The following is a 25,222-nucleotide window of genomic DNA, read 5'->3' on the forward strand; positions in this document are numbered from 1 at the left end:
CTATGGAATAAGGGATAACGCAATGATTGCTAGAGATCCAACCACTGGAACCTCCAGGAATCTGGAGTTTGTGGCTCTGGTGCCCCATCTTAAATGAAGTAGATGTGTGCATGTTCACCCTCCACTCCATTCATTTTCTATGTGACTGCCGGAGAAGCCAAGCACTGCACTCAGCAGTCCCTTAGACAATGAGTAGATTGGCGGCAAAGCGTGGACACATCTGCTTCATTCAAGACCAGGCTCCAGAGCTCCGTTCTCAGGGCTCCAATGTTGGGATCCTTGAGAGTCACAAAAGTCGAACCTCCATTGATCAACAAGATATTCTGTATCTTATGGATAGGGGATAACTTGCTTTTTTGGGAAAACCCCTTTCATGGGGGAACAGGTTGTGCCTATTTTTTTAAGGTCATGAATACAATGAAACCAGGGGCATAGTGATAGGAGTACAGAGGTTTCAGTTACACCTGGACCCTAAGGAGTTCAGACAGAAGATATGAGCATTATAAATGGCAGCTGTTTGGTGGGAACTATAGTACACCTGTGTGTGACCTGGCCTAATAAGAGAACCTGTCTCACCTACACCGGTACAGGGTGCAGTGGAGGACTGGGTGGTGCAATATGGATTTAGTCTGAATAAATAAAGGCTATAGAATGACTTGAATGCATTACGAGCTGAAATATCTGCCTCTTCTGTATGTGATTAGAAAACTGTTCAATTTCCAAGAAGAAAGAAAACATCCTGAACCTGCTGGCGTGCTGGAATGATGACACTGAACCCCCTGTGCCCGACCCCATCATGGTGCCTTATATACACGGCTACAGGAGCTGCAAGGAGATCAAGCTCTTTGAACCAAATGCAACAGGTGACTCTGTGGATGTGATTACAATGGCTGTATCATGGTCATATCTAGTGTTACAGGTTCTCAGGTATCTCTTCCTAACCAGTGCAAGGAGCCTGCTAGAATTACCCGCAGCCGATATCACAGTGCTATTTAAAGAGCCACTAAATCCAGTCTGTGCTATCTCAATGTGCTGTGCAGAATGTATCAGCCATCTGAGCCTGAGCGGTATCCGTCTGTACATCTATTCGATTATATAATTATCGGATGTCCCCAGGATCATTACCCAGACATCCTGGTCTGAGACCATCCAGATACATTCTCTATGTGTGACTGAGAGCATGTTTAAATCCAGCATTACTATTTAAAAAAAAATCTAAGATGCTTTTGCTCTGGCAGATGGGATATATACCCTGATGACTACTATTGGTGAAACCTACCAAGCGTTCTGTGACATGACCACCAGAGGTGGAGGCTGGACCTTGGTGGCTAGTGTCCATGAGAATGACGTGTATGGAAGGTGTACTGTGGGGGATCGCTGGTCCAGCCAACAAGGTACGTTAACAGGTACGCAGATGCAACAGCGCAGACAATGAGGAGACAGTGGCACTTAATAAACAACTATTTATTTGGCTAACACAAATATCTGTTTATATATACAGTACAGACCAAACGTTTGGACACACCTTCTCATTTAAAGATTTTTCAATTTTTCTGTATTTTCATGACTATGAAAATTGTACATTCACACTGAAGGCATCAAAACTATGAATTAACACATGTGGAATTATATACTTAACAAAAAAGTGTGAAACAACTGAAAATATGTCTTATATTCTAGGTTCTTCAAAGTAGCCACCTTTTGCTTTGATGACTGCTTTGCACACTCTTGGCACGGTGTTAAGGGTAACAGTGAACAATGGCAATACAAAGAATTATGACACAATCAGAATACGGCGATGCAACTAAACAAAATATCTATACAACGTACTATATATATATATATACTGTCCTCTACTGTTCATCAGTAATGCTTAGTCTTAATGCCTCTGCTTAACGCGTGTCACTCTCACTACTGGGACCATCACCGTCGTCTTTTCTTTAAGCATCTCAAAAGGTCATACTGGCCCTAATGGGGATCACCGGTATTTCCGGCTAGGCCGTAAGTCCAGGATTGGTGAGTTACTTGGTACACAGTACGCTCGTCACACTGGCCGCCTTCATTCCCTGAAGCACGGCCCCAGACCACACTCTGTACTGTACATCTACGCTGGAAGTAACGGCTCACACAAACGTCCCTTTCTGCGGCCCGGTCGTCTCCCTCGGCCGTAGCTCGGCTCACTCAATTTGGATCTCTCAGCCCTGGTCTCTGGTCACCCGAATCTCATCATTCAATACGTCTCCCAGAGCTAGGTGCTCGATCCTTCACTTGCTGCTGGTCACTGGTAATGGCGGCTGTAAGCAAACTTCACTGCACCGCACGTCCGTTCTGCTACAGGTCCAGGAGCGGCTCCTCCCCTTCTTTTCCTTCCCAGGACTTGTATAATTATTAACTGCGCCACAGTTGTCACCTGACCCAATGTCTTCTTCAGTCTCTTCCCTATGGGAACATGCACTTCACTCTTGGGTTCCTATTATTACAATTCTTTTTGCTTCAACTTTCTCTTTCGTCTTTGACCTGCAGATGGTGGTGTTCACTTGCAGACACTTGGCTTAAACACTATTATGTGTGTCTCTTCACCGCTTCATCCCCTAACGCTCCTTTCTTTTTTAAACTCGGCAGTCATAGGGTGAGAAACATCTCTTCAGACCTTAGATGCTCTCTTTGGGGGCGGCCCCAGCGTAGCTCGTATCTGGGAGTACTCCTGGGTCTCTCACATAATGCGTTGGCAGATGAAATCATCTTCCGCATACCTCGTGGGTGGAACACTTGCGTTGGCATGCTCAGTTCTATGGGACCCCTCTTGGTTTACTCCTTCCAGAGCACTTGGCCTTCTGACACTTCTCTCGCAGGTTCAGACCCTGACTTATTCTCTGGGTCAGCCTGAGGTGGTAGTATTGCTTCTTTTGGCACTGCAGGTACCAGCCACCATTCATCATCATCCTCTGCAAGTCTCCTTGACACCGAGTTCCTCTGCTCTTTCGGAGTTTCAGGCACTCTCTCCCGCACAGACACACAGGGATGAAGCATGTTACAGTGTAGCACTCTTCCTGGTACCCCCTCTACACCATACACCGGATTCTCAGGTGTACTTTTCTCGTGACCCGGTGAGGAGTCGTCTCCCATCTTTAGTCCAACTTGACTTTAGAGCACTTTGCTCGTATCAACACTCGATCTCCAGGTTCTAGTGATGCCTCCTGCCATGGTGGTGCTGCATCTGGATGTCTCATCTCCTGGAATTTCTGTTCAACAAGCCGTTTCAGCATCTGCAGCCAATGTTCCCGCACCCAGGAGGATGTGCTCATCCTAGTGCAATCTTCTTTTGGGTCAAGCTCTAGCTCTGTTATTTGACAGCCATTACGGCCTAACGGCAAAGTGTTGGGCATGTACCTGGTTGGTGCATGAGCTTGGTTGTTATACACCCACACTAATTCTGGAACAAATTCAGGCCACCTCCTTTTCCTATCCTCTTCCAGCATTCTTAGTATCTGCAACAATGTTCTGTTGAAGCGCTCGCTCCATTTTCCTGAAGGTGATAGGGCGCTGTCCTGGATTTCTTGATGCCATAGAGTCGGTGCAGTTCCCCATGACTCTCCCCTGGAAGCATGCCCCTTAATTGCAGTGAATCCTCTCCAGGCACCCACATATCCGGATGAAGTCTCGGCAGATGGCACAGGCCACTGCCTCAGCCGTCTGATCCCAGGTCGGGTCTCAACTGTGAGCTTTGTGAAGTGGTTGGTCATCGCCAGGCAATATTCACAACCATTATGAGATGGGCCGATCATGAGGTAACCCACCATTAACTCTTCCAGTGGCTCAGACATCCTTAACACTTTCATGGGTGCCCTCTTTTCTGGAGGCTTAACCAATTCACACTGCCGGCACTTCTGACAAACTTCTTCCACCAGCCAATGTAGTTGCCCCCAATACACAAGTCGCTGTAGCCATTGGAAGGTCCTCTCCGTTCCGAATAGCACATCCCTCTCATGGGCCTCCTTCAACACACTCGGCACCAACCCTTCTGGAATCACTACTTTCCACGTAGTCCCGAACTCTCTGGGCAACTGTATAACAGGCCATTCTTCATACAGAGTCCCTCCCATTGTCCTAGCGTCTGTAAGGCACCGATAAACAAAACTGCTCTCTCGTCTCTGTTGGGCTTCTGATCTAAAGTCACTCACTTCTGTAACTTCGATAGCTCTGGATTAGACTGTTGCAGCTGTACCCATTCAAATCCTAGCACTCGATTTGGTCAGTATACTTCTTCCAATTCTTGAGAGGCCATGAGAGCAGTCACAAAGTGTCTGAAATCTGAGGTCTCATCACCCTCCAACTCTTCATCCACATCCTGGGCTGGTCACTCATGAGTCACTCGGGATAGTGCATCCGCGTGGGTGTTTTCAGCCTTCGCCTGATAAGCTATCTTGTACCAGTGCTTGGACATCCTCTCAACCCACCATTGTTCCAATGCTCCAAGTTTTGCGTGTTCTAAGTGGGCTGTTGTCAGTCCGCACATTAACTTCAGACCCCGACAGATACTCCACAAACTTTTCGGTCATGGCCCATACCAGGGCTAACAGTTCTAGGATTCCTTTCCATATCACCTAGCTAGCATAGGCAATCACTCATTCTTGCCCTTCTTGGACCTGGCTAGCACCACTCTTAGACCGAAGAGACTTCCATCCGTGTATAACACAAAGGGTTGAGAGAAGTCAGCATAAGCCAGGATAGGAGCATTCTTCAATGCGAGCTTCAGTATCTGGAAGGCCTCTTCTTGCATCGGCCCCCACTGGATCGGCCGACTCTTGGAACCTCCTGCCGTTCCCCTCAGTAGGTCATGCATTGGTGCTGCAGTCTTTGCAAAATCCTTGATAAATCTTCTATCATACTGTGACAGGCCCAGGAATGCCCTTAACTCTCTCAATGTCTCGGGTGTAGACCACTTTTTCACGGCAACTACTTTCTCCTTTGTCGGGCACACATCTTCACTAGAGACTGTATGCCCCAGGTACTCGATTTCCTTCTGGAACAAATTACACTTTCGAGGCTTTATCTTTAGTCCATGCTTCTGAAGCCACTCCAGCACCTGTCCGAGTCTACCAAGATGCTCTTCAAACGTGGTGTATATGATGATTTCATTCAGGTATATTAACACTGCCTCGTATTTCAAGTCTCCAAAGCACCTCTCCATCAACCGCTGGAATGTCCCCGGGACATTAGTTAACCCGAACAGCATCCGATTGAACTTGAATAGTCCCATAGGGAGGATGAAAGCTGTCTTTGGCCGGTACTGCTCGGCCATGGGGACCTGCCAATAGCCACTGGCCAAATCGAGGGAGGAGAAGTATCTAGCTTATCCCGATGCTGACAGGGATTCTTCTATCCTGGGAAAATGGTATGAATCTTAGACCATGCAGGCATTCAAATGACAATAATCAACACAAAACCTCAGAGACCCGTCCTTCATCCGGACCAACAGGATAGGCGCAGCCCAGGGACTCTGGCTTTCTCAAATCACCCAAAGCTGCAACATGTGGACCAACTTGGATCCTTCACTTCCTGGTACATCTCGGGCAAAATTTTATGTTATCTTTCCCGGATGAGGGCCGCACTTCCAGTAGGGATCTCATGCTGGATAGCCTCTGTACATCCAAAGTTGTCATCATAACAGGCGAACATTTCCTGATTTCGCCCCAACAAGTCTTCCACTTATTTAGGTTTTCCTCCAGACAATTGGGACAAGGCTACTTCCATCTGCTCCAGTATATCACGCCCATCTTCTACTTTGTACTCCCTCTTCTTCCGGTCTATGGACGTCGACAAGGTCTACGGATCTCCATCCACAGGGGTTAAGTTCACAGCATCCAATTTTGCGAGATTTTCCTGCATCACATAGACCAGCACCACTTCCCTCCTGGGAGTCAGCCGTAGGCTTGTTCTGCTGAAATTAATGCATCTCACCAACACACATCGCTGCCGCGCAGTCGCCAGGCGACTAGCAGTCCCGGCATCACTTCTCCCTTTCCCTGAGGTTTGACCTACACCTCCACTCCTTCCAAAGGTGTCCGGGCCTGAACCGGCATAGTGAGCACTCGCTGAACATATGGTAAAGTCAGGGTGGTAGTACGGGCTACCACCACTTTTACCAGGGGTTTAAAGGTGCCTGGCGACCTCTGGATTTAACTAGCCCGGATCAGCTGTTGAAATACTCTTCTACTAGGGTGATGCCATGTTGTGCACCTCAAGTTGCTCCCCTGCCGGCTGATCACCAGAAATTGCCCTACTACCTTCAGAACATTCATCCCCAAAGTCACGATGGGTCCACCGATGGGGCCTTTTACCAGCACTTTCCCAAGTTTTCTCCTGCTACTGGGATGGGTAACTGGTTATAAGCCATCAGTCGTATAGTTGGGCCCCACACGGATCGGGCAACATATGCTGACGGAAATATACTTCTGGCATTGTGGTCATCTGGGACCCTGTGCCATTAAGCAACAAATCCTCTGTTCATTTAACTCAGCCAACGTAGTGGGACTGTCAGAAACAACGTCTTCAAAGCCTTCATTCCCCCATGATACGCCATTTCTGCGCTTGAGTGTTGTATCCTGTCGAATACGCCAAATGTTAACAGGTACGCGGATGCAGCAGCGCAGACAATGAGGAGAAAGTGGCACTTAACAAACAACTATTTATTTGGCTAACTAAAATATCTATTTATATATCGGTAGGCACGGTGTTAAGGTTAACAGTGAACAATGGCAGTACAATGAATTATGACACAATCAGAATATGGCAATGCAACTAAACAAAATGTCTATACAACATTCTATATATACACTGTCTTCTATATCTTGCAATTAAAGGACTGTTTATCAGTAATGCCTCAGCTTAACGGGCATCACTCTCACTACTGGACCTGTCACCGTCGTCTTTTCTTTAAGCTGCTCAAAACGTCACACTGGCCCTAACAAGGGTTACCTGTATTTCTAGCTAGATCGCAAGTCCTGGATTGGTGAGTTACTTGGGACACAGTACACTCGTCACACTGGCTGTCTTCGTTCCCTGAAGCACAGCCCAGCCCACACTCTGTACCGTACGTCTACACTGGAATTAACAGTTCACACAAATGTCCCTTTCTGCAGCCTAGTCGTCTTCGTCAGCCCTGGCTTGGCTAACTTGATTCGGATCTCTCAGCCCTGGTCTCTGGTCACCCGAATCTTGTCACTCGATCCTTCTCCCAGAGCTGGGTACTCGGTTCTTCACTTGCAGCTGGTCACTGGTAATGGTGGCTGTATGCCAACTCCACTGCACCGTGAGTCCGTTTTGCTATAGGTCCAGGCGTCGACTTCTCCCCTTCCTTCCTGTGCTTTTTATAATTATTAATTGCGCAACTGCTGTCACCTGAACCGGTGTCTTCTTCAATCTCCTCCCTGCAGTAACATGTACTTCACTCTCGGGTTCCTACTATTACAATTCTTTTTGCTTCCATTTTTTCTTTTGTCTTTGACCAGCAGATGGTGGTATTTGCCTACAGACATTCGGCTTAAGCATTATTATGTATGTCTCATCACCCCTTCATCCCCTTACAGGTAATCGCCCAGAAAGTCCTCAAGGCGATGGCAATTGGGCAAACTATGCTACTTTTGGTTCTGCTGGCGGTGCCACCAGTGATGACTACAAGGTAAAAAATGTAAATTATAGTCTAGAGTTGGGCAGCATTCTGTATTTTGGGAAACAGGGTCTGATTCCAAATGAGTTTGTTCTGTCCCTGAAAGTGTTCGATGCAATATTTGGCCCCATATCAAAACAAGAATTCCCAACTTGAACCATCTCACATTCCAAGAGCTGCCAAGATGGGCCAGCAATGGCTGCAGATCTTTGAAATGTAAATCTGTCTACACATTTATATCTTCTATCTGTTGCTGCATTTGGAAGTAATTAGTATTTTAATTCATATGCAAATGAGGTGTCAAATGCAAATGAGCCACTGGCTCCCCTGGTTGTTTCCCTGCTTAGAATGAAGCCTCTATAGTTTGATTGATCCTTGAGAGGCAGAGGTTTCGGAAGTGATTTGTCACGCCCAGAGCATTCAATGCCTCAATTACATATGACTTACAGCAACGATATCTCGGAAATGCAGCAACAGATAGAAGATATAAAGGCATCAATGGATTTATATTTGAAAGATTTACATGCCCCTAATTGCGGTTTAGAGGGGATGATCTTTCAGATTCCCTTTAAGTTTCTAACCTTATTGTGTATTAGTTTAGAAAATTCTGACTCAATAACAGTAAATAAATTGTATGTTGCCTCAATAAGAATGCCGGATATCATGACATAAATGCCGAGGACCTGGGTATTTGGCACGTCCCCAATGACACGCCATTGTCCCGATGGAGAGATTCAGCTCTTCTGAGATACCACACTGAGACTGGCTTCCTTCCTGGAGAAGGTGGAAACCTCTTCCAGTTGTACAAGGTAATGTGGACACCAACCTAGTTACTGATGCACCATAGGACAGTTTTTAGTGGTAGAAGTCAAATATGATTGTATAAAGGGGGTACAGATTTTATCACATACTAAATGGGTGAGGTATTGACCTTTGCTGCATCCCGTAGTCATACCTGGTTACAGTGATGCCCATATTTAATATTTCTGATCAGAAATACCCAGTGAAGTACAATGCTGGAAGCTGCCTCACTAATAATGGTCCCAATGTTCCTGTTGTATATGACTTTGGAAGTGCCGTAACTGCAGCTAACTATTACTCACCATCCGGAAGAGGTAAGACAAAGATCATTTACATAAAATAATACTTTTGTTAACTTTTATTGTTCTTTAGTTATAGGGAAGTTATCATCAGAAAATGACCTATTGCATAAATCATTTTTTTGTGTTACACGTGTATTTTTTTTTACATTTTTGGCAATGTTTTCTTTTCATATAACAATCTTTATTTTAAAAAAAATTGTAATCTTGCAATTTTCACACCGGCCACTGGGAGTTTTTTAGACTGTCCTTACAGGAAAAGTTTTCAGCAGGTTCCTTATCATCAGAGGCAGGATTACAATGACAGGTAACACCTCTATACACAGCTGATAACACAGGATCCACCAATTTCAATAGGTGACGTCACAGCTGACCCTGCTTTTGCACTCACTCATTAGATGCTACAATGCAAAAGATAGGATCGGAATATGTTCATTGCTGCTAATGTACATGTACTGTTTCCTGAAAGGACAGGAAGTTAGAGTCTAAAAGCCCCAGTGGCCAGTGTGAATATTGCAAGATTTCTATTTTTTTTTATTTTAGTACAGAATGTGATATGGGGAAAAAAATGCCAAAAATGTTAAATATATACATTTAACACAAAAACCTGATTTAAACAATAAGTAATTTTCTGATGATAGCTTCCCATTAAATCAGATATAAATGTAATTCCTATCCAAGATCTTGCTTCCTGCCATTTAAAGTCCAGCAACTTTATGCAGGCTGAGTCTCCAGAGCAATTATCAGAGGCAAGCATTGTGGGTGTGTTACATTTTGTTTCAGACTAAAAAACTATACAATATCTCATATATACAATATATTCCAAAACTTAAGCACAAGATATCAGATTCTTTGAAGATGTAAAGTAGTGCAGGCCAAGAAATAATGTGAAAATTGAAGAATTTCAACTTCTGTGAAGACGAAGAACATGTAGTTTGATAATGAAGCTGATTTCTGTAGCTCTGGGTGCTTTGACCCATAGGGGTCCTGACTTCCCCTTGATGGCAAAACTTAGGAAAAAGAAGAATCTGATATGTCGCATTTTAGCTTGTTCATTTTTTTTCCCATGGGGATAAGCCGCTGCCTCTGTTGGGACAGGCCTATCCATTCCATTTATTTGTGTCCTGGAAATATTGGGTGCTGCCCAATCTCCATCATATCATGCTGCATGTGAAAATGTACTTGTATGTTTTGCGCTTCCATACCTTTCATGTGTAGAGATATGCTCATCAGAGTTCTTCCCTTAATCATCTCTTCTTTCTAACAGCTGAATTTGTCCCGGGTTTTATCCAGTTTCGAGTATTTAACAATGAAAAGGCAGCGGTGGCTTTATGTCCAGGAATGAAGGTGACCGGGTGTAACCCAGAACACGTATGTATTCTGCCCTCGTAATGTCAATAAAATGTCAAGCATTTATCTGTACTTCCTGAGGACCCCTTTATACATCCTGATATTTCCGGTACTGGAAAAACCAGTACCGGTGCTATCGGTGTCCCTGTGCTATCCATGTGCTATCCGTGTGTACCATACGTGTAGCATCCATGTGCCGTCCATGTGCACCACCAGTGTGACACGTACTGGAATAGAATGCAGAATAGAAATGACATATGTGTCAGTGAGATATATAATCAGTGCTTTGCGTGTGTAGTTTTTTGTACTTGTATTTAGCAAAAACAATAAATAAATGAAAAAAATGATGTGGGGTTCCTCTTATTTTTAATAACCAGCTGAGGTAAAGCAGACAGCTGTGGGCTGGTCTTATTAGTCTGGGAAGGGGCCAATATCCATGGACCTTCCCAGCTTATTAATATCAGCTCACAGCTGTATGCGTAGCCTTTACAGGTTATTAAAAAGGAGGGATTATAGAATCATAGAATCATAGAATCATAGAATGGTAGAGTTGGAAGGGACCTCCTGGGTCATCTGGTCCAACCCCCTCCTCAAAGCAGGATTCACTAGATCATCTCAGACAGATGTCTGTCCAGCCTCTGTTTGAAGACGTCCATTGAAGGAGAACTCACCACCTCTCGTGGCAGCCTGTTCCACTCGTTAATCACCCTAACTGTCAAAAAGTTTTTTCTAATATCTAATCTGTGTCTCCTCCCATTTAGTTTCATCCCATTGCTTCTAGTCTTTCCTTGTGCAAATGAGAATAAAGATGATCCTTCTACAATGTGACAGCCCTTGACATATTTGTAGACAGCTATTAAGTCTCCTCTCAGTCTTCTTTTTTGCAAGCTAAACATTCCCAAATCCTGCAACCGTTCCTCATAGGACATGGTTTGCAGACCAGTCACCATTCTGGTCGCTCTTCTCTGAACTTGCTCCAGTTTGTCTATGTCTTTTTTAAAATGTGGTGCCCAAAACTGTACACAGTATTCCAGATGAGGTCTGACCAAAGAGGAGTAAAGACCGATAATGACTTAGAGTAAAGACCGATAATGACTTAGATCAATAAAGGTAGGTCCATAAATAAAGTATAGTGTCACAAACTAAGTACTCAATCAACATTGCTACCCACCATAATCTCAATGTTGGTGGTAGGGTAAACAATAGTGAACACTCCAATAATAAATTAGATAATTTTGTATTAGAATACAACAAGAAAATAACAATCAATATATATAAAAATCAGGTGCCTCTAGTGCGAGAGACTGACTGAAATATGCCCACAACACACCAGCCTATATTGAAATATACAATCCACTCAAAAGCAGGATACTAAGTAATGGTTTAAATGCCCCAAATAGGCACCCAGCACATGTCTAGTAAGCATTTACCAAAGAATCCACCTTAATGAATGATAGAGTAAAAAGAGTACACAGTCTCACTATAACATTCATGTATAGGAAAGGGTCATAGAAAGTGCAGGTGCATAACAAGGCAGCTGATATATATCTCCGATAAGAGTCTATAGCTGATAAAGTGTCTGTGCTTGAGGAGAGATAAATAGCAAAACAATGTATGGCAAATTGTATACCTGTAGTATAGCACAGATGCAGGCTGTGGCCACGGCTGTTAGGCCTCCCTCTACCCCAACGTGCGCTTCGTACACACTTCCTCAGGGGGCGTCAATGTTTATTGATTAAAAAAGGGGGGACCCTAAATAAAATGAAGTGGAGTGCCCCATATTTTTAATAACCAGCATAGGTTAAGCAGACAGCTGCAGGCTGCAGGCTGATATTAATAGGCTGGGTAGGTCGATGGATATTGCCCCTTATCAGCCTAATAATTCCAGCCCTCAGCCATCCCAGAAATGGCACATCCATTAACCTCTTCCCAACTGCCCTGGTGCGGTGGCAATCGGGGTAATGGTTTCGGGATTGATGTCAGCTGACATCATGCCCAGGGGTTAGTAATGGAGAGGCATCTATCAGACACCCCCATTGTCGAACAGTCAATCTCTGCATGTGTCACAGCTGTCTAACAGCCGTGACGCTTGCAGCCGCGGTGACAGTAAAAGTAATGACGAGCACGCCAAAATGCTCGGCGAGCACCTGAGTGTGCTCGCCGAAAGGGTTAATGAAACCTACTGGCTCTACACTGATAATGATGAATATAAAATATCAGGTAAACACATAAAATAGTCTTAAAATGGTGCAAATTAAAAAGAGAATGAGATGCAAATGAAAAACAGGTTAAAAACACCAAAAACTAGTCGAAAAGGCACAAATACATTAATGAATCGGTCTTCTGTAGTGCTGAAAAAGCTTTTACCAGGACACTACAATGTGCAGATGAAAAGCAAAAGCGCAGATATATTTGGGTCTAGATATGGGCAGCCCTGGTTTGGTGGATATCTATAGTCATGTTTCAAGGCTCAGACTGTCATGGTGGCTACCTATAAGTGGCTGTGCATCCATCGGTGCTTCATATATTTTAGCAATATATCATTGTATTGGTTATATTCTATTCTTGTATTTGCAGCACTGCATTGGAGGAGGGGGATACTTCCCAGAAGCAAGCCCCAAACAGTGTGGAGATTTTCCTTCCTACGACTGGGACGGATATGGAGCAGGGAGTGGATCCAGTTGCAGCAAGGAAATCACAGAATCTGCTGTTCTCCTCTTCTACCGTTAACCAGTTGCCTGTACTGTTCCCTTTAAGTCTGTACTGATTACACGGATACATGGTACAGAATAAAGTTTTAGATTAGACAAAGCAGCAATGTCTCCTGGCTCATTGTGGGGGATGATGTGCAAATGGGGAAATTACATCCTTGCTAGAGGATGGGGCCATATAGAGCTCGACCTGGAGTGTAGGAAGAGGGTTGGGTGCATGTAGTGCACATAACATGCTGTGACTGTCTTTTCCACCCTTGATGATAAAACATTGGCCACATCTTCTCGCCCACTCCAGATCAGATTCTCAACTCATTAAGATAAGATAAGATAAGATAAGATAAGATATACTTTATTTATCCCGTAGGAAATTGCGGTATCACAGCAGCAGAACACAGATCTCGAACATGACACATATGATAACATAACATTTGGAATACTTTAGACATTGCTTTTCAGACATTTGTTAAACACCCCCATAGCTGTTGGAACAAACGATCTCCTGTATTTTTCCTTTTTACACCTTAGTTGTATTAGGCGATTGCTGAATGTGCTCTTCTGTTTCGCAAACAGTTCATAAAGCGGGTGTGTGTTGTTGCCCATTATAGCTCTGCACTTCTTCTTAATCCTTTCCTCTACCACCTCTTCAAAAGTCCCAAGCTGTAGGCCCACCGTCGCGCTAGCCTTCTTTATAAGTTTGTTGAGCTTGTTGGCGTCAGCAACACGCACACTGTTACCCCAGCAAATTATTGCCGCAAAGGTGGCACTAGCCACAATGGATTGGTAGAACACCTCAAGCATTTTGCCACACACATTAAAAGACCTTAACTTCCTTAGGAAGTACAATCTACTCATCCCCTTCTTGTAGACCTTCTCCACGTGGCACTTCCAGTCTAGCTTGCTATCCAGGTAAACCCCCAAATATTTGAAACTGTCCACCATCTCCACATCCTGACCGTCAATGGTAACAGGTAGGCATACCTTCTTGCACCTTCCATAGCTCATCACCAACTCCCTGGTTTTCTTAACATTTAGTTCTAGATGGTTAGCCTGGCACCATACTACAAAGTCCGCAACCACCCTTCTATATTCCTCTTCATCCTGGTCCTTCCCAATACCGCCAACTATCACAGAGTCATCCGAGTACTTCTGGAGGTAACAACGGTCTGATTTATACTGAAAGTCAGCTGTGTACAATGTAAAGAGGAATGGCGACAGCACTGTTCCCTGCGGGGCTCCGACACTGCTCAGTACACTATCTGATGTAGCCGTCCCCCACCTAACAAACTGTGGCCTATCCGACAGGTAGTCAATTATCCAATTCACAAGTCCCTCATCCACCGCCATTTTAATCAACTTTCCACGCAGTAAGAGTGGCTGTAATGTGTTGAACGCACTAGAGAAATCAAAGAACAAAGCACGCACTGTGGTTCCATCATTGTCCAAAAAGGAATGTACTGTTTGTAGCAGAGACGCTACAGCATCGTCCACCCCCAGTCCCTGCCGGTACGCAAACTGAAGAGCATCAGTATGCGCCATCACCCTCGGACACAAGTGAGCAAGTACTATTCTCTCCAAGGACTTCATCGCATGCGATGTTAAGGCCACCGGTCTATAGTCCCCCGGGGAAGTCGGGAAGGTAGTCTTGGGAACCGGCACCAGGCAGGAAGTCTTCCATAGCACTGGTACTCTCTTTGATTGTAAGCTCTGGTTAAAGAGATGCTGGAAGACAGTACACAACTCATTTGCACACACTCTGAGGACACGTGGACTGAGACCGTCAGGCCCTGCTGCTTTGCCAATGGCCAGCTTACTAAACTGGTCCCTCACGTCATTTTTGGAGACCGAGAAATGATCTATTTCACCCCCTGTTAATTTAGCTAGTTGTTCCCCGGCCTCCTCCCCCTTCCCTGCTGCTACCGCACCTTTATTGCTGAATCTATTGAAGAACTCATTCATTTCATTAGCCATTCTAAGTCCACCACCCACCTGCTCCGACCTTGCCTTAAACCCAGTCACTAGCTTCATTCCAGCCCACACCTCTCTGGAGCTTTTTCGTGCAAATTGATTTTCTAATTTAACTCTGAATGCCTCACGGGCAATCTTAATTTTCCCCTTTAGGTCTCGCTGTATAATTTTCAATGCCTCCTTGTCCTTCCTTTTAAAAGCCAGTTTTTTCATGTTTAGTAAATCTTTCAACTCTTTTGTAATCCATGGCTTATTGTTTGCATAACACCGAATCTCTTGAACAGGTACTACAATGTCCATACAGAAGTTGATGTAATCAGTAACTCTGCCAGTAATCTCATTAACATCACAATTCTCTTTCATGGTACACAACACCTCCCAGTCTGTACAATCAAAGCAGTCTTGTAACGCCTCCTCTGCTGCTGGACACCACTTCCTTATCTTTTTAATTGTCACTGGTTGTTTGCGGACATCTGGTTGGTAAGCAGGAGACAATAGTATGAGGTTGTGGTCAGATTTCCCCAGGGGGGGTAATGCAGCCGATGAATAAGCATTCTTAACATTAGCAAAGAGGAGATCCAGTGTGTTGTTGTCCCGTGTAGGACATTTGACATATTGATAGAACTTTGGTATTGCAGATGAGATCTTTACTCGATTGAAATCCCCAGAAATTACAGTTAGAGAGTTTGGGTGTTTAGTCTGAAGCCGGGCCATCACCCCTGACAACACATCCCCAGCAGCCTCTGGGTTCGCACACGGTGGTATATACATCACAACTACAATAACAAGAGTGAATTCTCTAGGCAGATAGTAAGGCCTGAGGCCCACTGCTAACAGTTCAATATTTGGACAGCAATGTTTCTCCTTAACAGTTACATGCCCCTGATTGCACCATCTGTTGTTAATGTAGAGTATCACTCCTCCACCTTTTATCTTGCCGCATCTAACTCTCTCTCTATCAGCCCGAACCATTTGAAACCCTGGTACCGAGACACATGAATCTGGGACCTCCTCATGCAGCCAGGTTTCTGTAAAGCACATGAGACTGCATTCCCTAAACTCCTTCTGGGTCTTACTCAGAGCCAGCAGTTCATCCGACTTATTTCCCAGCGATCGTACGTTACCCATGATAATGGATGGGACCACTGGTTTAAACCTTCTCCTCCAGGACTTGATCTTCTTGCCTGCTCTGCAGCCTCTGAAAGGTCTCCTTATTTCCCGTGGAACATTCAGTATTGCCTCTGCTGGAGAAGACTTTATCCTGCGCAGTTCCAGAAGATGATCCCTCGAATACACTGCTCGTTTAGCAACAGACCTAGGGTCCACCATCCCGTCATTGTTTCCACCCGTCACACCAGTCCTCTCCATGGCAAATCGTATGCAGTGACCTCCACCGCTCACATATGGCTGTATCCCTGTCACAGGCTGTGGGTAGCAGCATGCATCCTTCAGTAGCATTAGCTGAGATGGTCCGTATTGCGTGCCCCAGAGTGTCTGTACCTGCAGGAGACTTGTAAGTGGTGGAAGAAGATCCAGGTGCAGATCTCGTGCTGTGTGCCCAGCAGCAGTTGATAGTGTGGGAAGTGTTGTATCTTCCATCCCCAATAGACGAGTATACAGGAACGTTGCAATCCAGAGAAGGTAATAAAATAATAAAATAAAATAACTGTAACAAAACTGTAACTGAAATAAAGTAGAAGCTTCTGCTGCTGCAATGGGCTGCCAGTAGTCCGGCGCCGTAAGTCATTAGTGACTACCGCAGTGCCCACAGTGCTACCCTAGGAATAGTGCTCATAAGGATAGCCTCAAAGTGGTGTCCATAGCGATAGTATCTGATTGGTGCCCATAGTGCTAGCCTTATAATAGTGTCCATGGTGCATTCATCAAATTAGTCCCCATTGTGCTAGCCTCACAGTAGTTTCATAATGTTAGCCTAAGAGTGCTGGTCATAGTGCTAGCCTCAGAATGGTACCTATAGTACTAGCCTGAGACTAGTGCCCAGAGTTTTAGCATCAAAGTAGTGCCCAAAGGACAAACTTCAGAGTGGTGCCCATAGTACTAGCCTCAGAGTGATTCCTATAATGCAAAACTCAGAGTGGCATCCATAGTGCTAGCCTCAGAGTCGACTTATAGTGCTAACAACAGAGTGCTGCTCATATGGCTAGCCTCAGAGTAGATCTCATAATACAAGCCTCAGAGTGGTGCCCACATTGCAAGCCTCAGAGTAGAGCTCATAATGCAAGCCTCAGAGTGGTGCCCATATTGCAAACCTCACGGTGGTGCATATAAGGCTATCCTCAGAGTGGTGCCCATATTGCAAGCCTCGGAGTGGTGCATATAAGGCTATCCTCAGAGTGGTGCCCATAATGCAAGCCTCAGAGTGGTGCCCATAAGGCTATCCTCAGAATGGTACCTATAGTGCAAGCTTTATAAAAAATCCCCATGGCGCTAATCATTGAGGTGCCCATAGTGCCACTATTGTGATAAAACCTAAATAGTAGAAGAGGAACTGGATTTACACTGCTCCTACTCTCCATAATACTGTGAAGCCCAGACTAGCACTTCACATGTAACTCCCAGACCCTCTCTTTTCATCAACTCTGGTGTTGCACCTCAACGGAGAAAACAATGGCGGTCTATCCCTGCCCTCACTGATTGATTAGTAGTATTGTGCCTTATTCCACGAGCTGTACAGTACATGGATACAAAACTCTATGGCTGTAATAAAACACAATACTACTAATTGATCATGGAGGATGTGGTTATTATTCTCATTGAAATATATTAAGGTGTGATAAACCCACATCTCGCTACCCCGCCTGACATCACTATTACCTCGGAGGGATCACGCGGTCCGGTCTCCTCACTTGCACCAAAGTGACATTCCGCACCCCTTGGGGTCATGTAAGGTCAGCTTGGCACAGTTTTACACAGACATACCTTGGGAGGCACGGGGAGTGAGAAGATGTGGCCCATGCAGTCGCTGACGTGGCGCCACACTCGCTCACAACCCTGACAGGCTGAGAAGCCCCTTTCACTAGCACCAGTGAAACAGCGCCTTGTCAGTCCGGTAGGACTGCCACCAGTTCCTTGTGAGATATAAGACCGATCCGTTAACAGGATTATACAGGGCCAGAAAAAAGACCAGGTAACATGAAAAGTTAAGCTGAGAACACGGATGTGTGGATTCGTGGTTCGAGATAAAAGAGCAGCCCAAAGTTAAATTAGATATTTAATCATCTTAAGAGCACACTACACAACACACTATTTACAGTGCTGCTCACCATTATTACAAAGAAATGCAAGAGCGCAATAGGGTCTTACCCAAGTTAAAAGAATGATGAATAAAGGTAAAACCGCACACCTTGTAAGGTTGTGTGAGACACAAACTTAAAGAGCCTATAGACCAGATGCAGCAGCTTCCATAAAATATCAATAAAGGTAACCGGATTGAAAGTGTTTCAGAGCTCTCTGGAATTATAACACGAGTTATAGTAGATAAAATTGCAGGTTTAATGTCGACTCGTTTCAAAGTCCACCGAATCCTTCCTCAGGACTACCATACAAAAATAGCCTATTTTTGTATAGTTGTATAGACCTCCCATGCAAGAGAACCAAGACCCACAGTGTCGCACGTGCACTTAACCCCTTGGTCAGTCACTCTCTTCCCTGCCCCTAGTCTACCTCCCACTTGATCTGGCAGCTGAAACTCCAAAACCTATGATGGATCATAACTTCTCTATGGAAGGTCATAAGGCGGCGGTTGAGGCGCCATCGAATCCGGCCAGGCCCCCATTACACTTGGAGACCAAACACAGCTTCGCTACCTGCCTTCTACTAGCTGTTCTATGTATCTCCCTACCCTTGGGTGCTATAACAGGTCGAGACCCCGGCGGGCGTTTAGCCTGTCCCCGAGATCTCAAAACAAAGAAAACAGCTCTGAAGTTTTCAGGAAGACATAATATGAACTGTGTGAAAAATACTAACCTGAATGGATGAGCTAACTAGTGCTTAGGGGGTTAACAAGAAGAAAAGCGTGTAACCATATAGATACATAGGTCTGTCTAGCAGCTGTATACTCAAAACAGCAGGACAACTAATGCACTGGCCATGTGATTACAGGCATCTCCATTACCCCAGGTTGTCTATAGCTATAATTGATGCTTCTTAGGATTTTCCATACCTGCCTTTTACTCTCCAGGTCACAGTTGGCACATTGTACAATCTCACCAGAGTCCACAGAGCTGTCCACGAGGAACTTTAACAATCTGTCCACCGGGGGTAGAGCATTGTTTCCTTTCACTATAGATTGGTGCCTGCAGGATGCAAACATAACATGTTAGAATATGTAGAGTCTAAAAATTTCTCTTTGGGTAGAGCACCAAGTCGGTGTATCAAGACTTACAGGCCCTGGGAATTTAAGTAGGCAAATGGCCTCTTCAGAGAGAAAGAGGATGAGTGCTCTAGTGCCGCCTGTTGGAAATCACAATATTAAAAGTCAGTGTCAACCCTTTAAAGGGACCTGTCATGTCCCCAAATTATATAAACCTGCAGATATAGGGTCAGTCTGAAAGTTAAAAGCGTTCCAAAGCCGTGCGGCCACCGCAATGGTAGCACGGCTGCCCCTGGATTACATTCATAGAGGCGTGCTGGCACAGCTGCAGTTAGCACTCAGTATACAGGGAGCGGTGGCTTTAAGCACACCTGGCACTGACTGACACATACGCTGCAGACACTGCAGTCAGTGAAACGTGCCAGGATGACTGCTCACCTACCCTACATACCCGGCAAGAACCTATACAGATGTCCTTGAGAAAGTCTACTTGTTGGCCGAAACATTGGACAAACATCTGTCTTTTCTTTGATGCAGATCACAATAAAACCACTTTTGTAGCAAAACTTTGTACACTTGTCTTTTTGGTGCTGAGCTTTACTCTACAGTGTTACAGGACTATTGTCCTTTCCTCAAGCACAACGTCTTCTACTAGCAGTATGCCGGCTTTTCCCACGTGTGTAGGATATACTTACAGCTGCTGTTCACTATATACTGAGCGCTGACTGAAGCTCAATGACTTTTCGGGTAGAAAAAAAAGAAAAAAAGAAAAGAATGTGGTTGCATAAATATGCACACCCTTAAAATAATACTTTGTTGAAGTTCTCTTTGAATTTCAGACAGCATTAAGTCTTTCAAAGTAGGAGTCTATTAGCGTGGAACATCTATAATTGGCAATCCTTGCCACCCTTCCTTGCAGTAGCTCCACATCTGTCAGATTGCGAGGACATCTCTTCTGTACAGCGTCCTCTTCAGGGCACCTTAGATTGTCCCCTAGACTCAGGTCTGGGGCCTGGCTGGGCCATTCCAAAACTCTTATCTTCTAGGGAAACCTTTCTTCTGTTGATATGAAGGTATGCTTAATGTCGTTGTTGTGTAAAAAGATTAAATTCCTCTTCTTTTTCAGGTTTTAGCAGAGGCTTGAAGGTTTTGTTGCAAAACTGATTGATACTTCGAACTGTTCATACTTCCTTCCACCTTACCTTAATTAAAGTCCTAGTTCCAGCTGCCAAAAAGCAGCCAAAAAGCATACTGCTGCCTACACCATGCTTCACTGTGGGTATGGTGTTCTTTTCGTGATGCACAGTTTTGGCTTTGCAGCAAACATATCTTTTGGAATTATGGCATAAAAAATCAACCTTGAGCTCATCAGACCATAACACACCTTTTTGGTAGACTTGATATAGGTTTTGGCAACACATAGCTGAGCTTGGAGGATTTTCTTTGTAAGAAAAGGCTTCCGTCTTGCCACCCTACCCCACAGACCAGACATATGAAGAATACAGAAGATTGTTGTTACATGCAGTGCACAACAAGTACTTTCCAGAAATTCCTGCAGCTCATTTAATGTTGCTGTAGGTCTCTTAGCAGCCTCATGGACCAATTTTCTTCTTGTTGTTTTTTATCAATTTTTGAGGGACATCCAGTTCTATGTAAAATCACTGTTGTGCCAAATTTACGCCACTTCTTGATGACCATCATCACAGTGCTCCATAGTATATCTAATGGTTTGGAAATGTTTTTGTACCCTTCTCCTGACTGATAACTTTCACCAGTGAGATCCCTTTGCTGTGTTGTAAGCTGTTTATGGGCCATGGCTTTTGCTGTAAAATGAAGCTAAGAAAAAGTAAGGAAAAATCTTCTAGAACAGCTAAACTTTATATGAGGTTAATCAGAATCACTGTCAATGATGGCAGCTGCGTACTGACTACTATTTACCAGGAGTGTAAATGTGATTGGCTAATTCTGAACACAACCACATCCTCAATTATAAGAGGGTGTTCACACTTATGCCACTACATTATCTTAGTTTTAATATTCCTATTTTCCCTCTCAAAATTATTTCTGTTTTTTTTCTAAATGTATTTCTACAGATTATGGTTGACATTAATGATCCTTTTTGGTATGTTTTTTTGACATGACAAAAAACAGGCATTTTAACAGGGGTGTGTAGACTTTTCATATCCATTGTAGATGCTAAAATGCGCTCCCATTGCAGCCATCAGAATAAGCGCTTACACAAATTCCCACTGAATTGCAGAGGATGTGAATATTAAAGGGGTTGTCCAGAAAAACATGGCTTCTTATTTCCAAAAACAAAGTCACAAAGATCATCTATCGGTTGTGTTGGGTTTAGAAACAAAAACTTTATTAATGCGAATGAGGCTGAGTTCCAGTTCCCCACACAAACAGTTAGCACATGTAGCGCTGTTTTTGGAAGATTGCGGCAATGTTTTTCCAGTTCTGGACAATCTCTTTAAGAGGTGAGGTCCTTTGTCATTATTAGTTGCTGACTGAGGGTCAGTTTTTCAAGTTACTTGAATCCACACCCCACCCTTAGTAAGTCCTACCCAAAGAGGTTTTCAATACTTATGCTCTAAATATAGATTTTTTTTGCTATCTTACTTACTTACAATCTTACTTTCAAAGACTTCTATGGTTTATTTCTTAACTAAATAAATATGTCTGTGTTCACGTGACTGGCATTTCTCATTGCATTTCTCGCATTACAACTTGAGTATTTTAATGATAAACTTGAAATCACATGATCAGTAAAACATGACTCGTAATGAGTAAAGGCAATAAAAAAATTCAGCAAAAAAAAGAAAAACAAAACTGCAGGTTGTAAAACACATTAATTTAAAAATAAAAATGCAATAAATAGCAAAAATAAATAAATGAATAAACACATATATCAGGCAAACTTTTTATTGCATGTATCTTTTGGCAAAAAAATAATTGTGTTTACAGGTAGCCTAAATGTAGCATGTAAGGTTATCTGCCCGTGTGACAACAATCGGGTATTGGGATCAGCAGAGTCCACTTATCACTTTCCGTGTCTGCCCAGAAGCCTTTGTTCCAGTTTTATGTCTGAGCTAAAAGTAGTAACACTCAACTTGCAGCTGTTCAGAGCTAAAGCTCCTGAGATCCGCTATGTGTCATGTCAGAAACCACTATGGAGTAACAAAGGGGACCTTTATCTGCGACTTTTCTATCATCTCTCTCCACTATCTCTTCTGCACTTTGTAACAACCATCATTGACAGCAGTGCCCTGAGCAGTGTATACTTGGGTTATACCAAAAGGACTAGGAGGTCATCTACCCACAGAAACCTGAGCCCAGACTTGAAGCTAGATCACACAGTGCAGAAATAATGCAGTTGTGTGTGCTTTATGGCAGCTGCAATGAATTAGACTTATTGGACAGAAAATTGTCAGTTGACTAATCCGGTCTCCACCCCCCCCACCCCCACCCCAGAGACCAAAGAGTAGCAGTGTAGCTGCATACAGAGCCTTACCTGTGTATATATTATATGTACTTGATATCCTGCCTTGTACCTCCAGCAGTACAAAAAAGCAGTCATCTCCCATTAAATTCCCTTAATTCTACTGATAATGATATGACTCTGCTGCAGTCTACACAGCAAAGCTGACAAGCGAGTTGGAAAACAGATGTCAACTTATTTTATGTAAAAACTACAGCATTATAGGTTACAATCAGAAGTCGGCATCTAGTAGTGGTTCAGTGCAGCTTAATGGGATTGTCCTGCCTTAAGCTACAAGTCTGCAGTCACTGTGTGTGACTGCAGACTTGTGAATTTGCTCGCTGTGAGGATTCTCCAGTGGTCATTGTCATGCACAGTGTGGGAAAGACTAAGTGCAACCCGAAGGGATGAGGGGGAGTAAGCCCAGACACTAGGTAAAGGGGGAAAACTTAGCTTGAGCAGACACTAGAGAGATTATTATTATTAATTTTTTAAAGCGCCATTGATTCCATGGCGCTGTACATAAAGGGTTACATACAAAATAAGAATATCACTACAGTAAACAGACTAACAAAGATAGACTGGTACGGAGGGAAGAGGACCCTGCCCTTGCGGGCTTACATTCTACGGGATTGGGGAGGAGACAGTAGGTATAATCCCTAGATTGGTTCATGGTTTAAACTCCATCAGGACAGCTTGTAGCCACCAAATAAAGAAAGATAATGCTTCAATTCACTGACAGCAAGAAGAACATTCCAAAAATACGATTTATTGTAAAACCATGTTTCCAAACCACAACTGTTATGTGTGGTCTCATCATTAAACACCTGTTTTTTAGATTTTGAATTGAAGGAGACCTTTCACTGAAATTTTTTAATTCAAACGAAGCACATCCTCCTATTGCTGCTGTTTTTATTTTTCTTCTGTGCCCCTCCATTCTAAAGTTATGCCCTCAGACATAACGGTGTAAGTTTTCCCTTCAAAAAAACAGGGTGTATACCACAGAACTTCACTGTGGGCATGTGTTTTTTCTCCTCTGATGGCAGCCAATCAAAACACAGCCACGCCCCAGAGAAGTTTTGTGGTAATCGCCCCTAGTTGGTTGAAGGGAAAATGATTGCACCATTATTACTGGGGGGCATAACTTTGGAACAGAGGGACACAGAGGAAAAAGAAAAACTGTTCCAGAATCACAGGAGCAGCGGCAATTGAAGAAGTCACTTAGTTCAAATTAAAAAATCCAGAGAAAGGTCGCCTTTAAGTATAGTGAATATCACAGCAGGTATTGAACTGTAGCTCTTTCATTCACGGTCACTTACCCACATAAAGGGCAGGTTAAGCGGTTGTCTACAGCCCGACCACGGAGGCAATTGGCACAGAAGTTGTGGTAACAGTCCAGCAGACATGGGTGCTCATACTGCTCATGGCACAAGAAACAGGCAAGAGGGTGACAATTCACCTTGTCCAGGTCATGTAGATTTTCTAGAGGTGAGAATATCCCTCCGGACATATCTAGAAAAGTAGTAATATAAAAGACACTCGCTAATGCTACATACAAGCAATTATTATACATAGTAAAAGAAGATTATTAACCTATGCGGCCATATTTACAGAATCAGAACAATTGGCCAAAGTTTAATAATGGCATTGTTGCAGTGGCCATTTTTTTAATAAGCAGTCCCACTATATGATGGATAGGTGATAAATATTATTAGTCGGAATACCCCTTTAATTGCCATATATCATGTTCTATACCCCCATACAGTGGTGGCCAAAAGTATTAGCACCCCTGCAATTCTGTCAGATAATACTCAGTTTCTTCCTGAAAATGATTGCAATCACAAATTCTTTGGTCTTATTATCTTCATTGAATTTGGTTGCAAGGAAAAAACACAAAAGAGAATGAAGCAAAAATCAAATCATTGATCATTTCACACAAAACTCCAAAAATGGGCCAGACAAAAGTATTGGCACCCTCAGCCTAATACTTGGTTGCACAACCTTTAGCCAAAATAACTGCGAACAACCGCTTCCGGTAACCATCAATGAGTTTCTTACAATGCTCTGCTGGAATTGTAGACCATTCTTCTTTGGCAAACTGCTCCAGGTCCCTGATATTTGAAGGGTGCCTTCTCCAAACTGCCATTTTGAGATCTCTCCACGGGTGTTCTATGGGATTCAGGTCTATACTCATTGCTGGCCACCTTAGAAGTCTCCAGTGGTTTCTCTCAAACCATTTTATAGTGCTTTTGGAAGTGTGTTTTGGGTCATTGTCCTGCTGGAAGACCCATGACCTCTGAGGGAGACCCAGCTTTCTCACACTGGGCCCTACATTATGCTGCAAAATTTGATGGTAGTCTTCAGACTTCATAATGCCATGCACACGGTCAAGCAGTCCAGTGCCAGAGGCAGCAAAGCAACCCCAAAACATCAGGGAACCTCCGCCATGTTTGACTGTAGGGACCGTGTTCTTTTCTTTGAATGCCTCTTTTTTTTTCCTGTACAATCTATGTTGATGCTTTTTCCCAAAAAGCTCTACTTTTGTCTCATCTGACCAGAGAACATTCTTCCAAAAACGTTTTAGGCTTTCTCAGGTAAGTTTTGGCA

General features: G+C 43.8%; 2 protein-coding genes across 3 annotated transcripts in view; one reads left to right on the forward strand and one right to left on the reverse strand.

The window, feature by feature from the left end:
• The window catches only part of RNF207 (ring finger protein 207), a 73,345-nt gene that overhangs the window by 43,343 nt on the left and 4,780 nt on the right, over nucleotides 1-25,222 (reverse strand). The window contains exons 2-3 of the mRNA XM_073657867.1: nucleotides 23,935-24,127; nucleotides 18,982-19,114 (exon numbers count right to left, since the gene is read on the reverse strand). Of these exons, the coding sequence (XP_073513968.1) occupies nucleotides 18,982-19,114; nucleotides 23,935-24,125 (324 nt within the window). The 5' untranslated portion in view covers nucleotides 24,126-24,127. The remainder of the gene's footprint in view (nucleotides 1-18,981; nucleotides 19,115-23,934; nucleotides 24,128-25,222) is intronic.
• LOC141173232 (intelectin-1-like) lies at nucleotides 665-12,930 on the forward strand. 2 transcript variants are annotated; one of them, XM_073657865.1, is made up of 7 exons: nucleotides 665-863; nucleotides 1,239-1,406; nucleotides 7,590-7,681; nucleotides 8,320-8,478; nucleotides 8,664-8,784; nucleotides 10,037-10,140; nucleotides 12,697-12,930. In XM_073657865.1, exons 1-7 carry the CDS (start codon nucleotides 797-799, stop codon nucleotides 12,847-12,849), a joined length of 864 nt encoding a protein of 287 aa, XP_073513966.1. In that variant the 5' UTR covers nucleotides 665-796; the 3' UTR covers nucleotides 12,850-12,930. The 2 variants fall into 2 exon arrangements, with proteins under 2 accessions (XP_073513966.1, XP_073513967.1); XM_073657866.1 differs by having other exon boundaries at nucleotides 1,239-1,394.

This window comes from Phyllobates terribilis, unplaced genomic scaffold (assembly GCF_046119375.1).
Source record: "Phyllobates terribilis strain yellow unplaced genomic scaffold, ASM4611937v1 Scaffold_12__6_contigs__length_324123572, whole genome shotgun sequence".
Lineage (NCBI taxonomy): Eukaryota > Metazoa > Chordata > Amphibia > Anura > Dendrobatidae > Phyllobates > Phyllobates terribilis.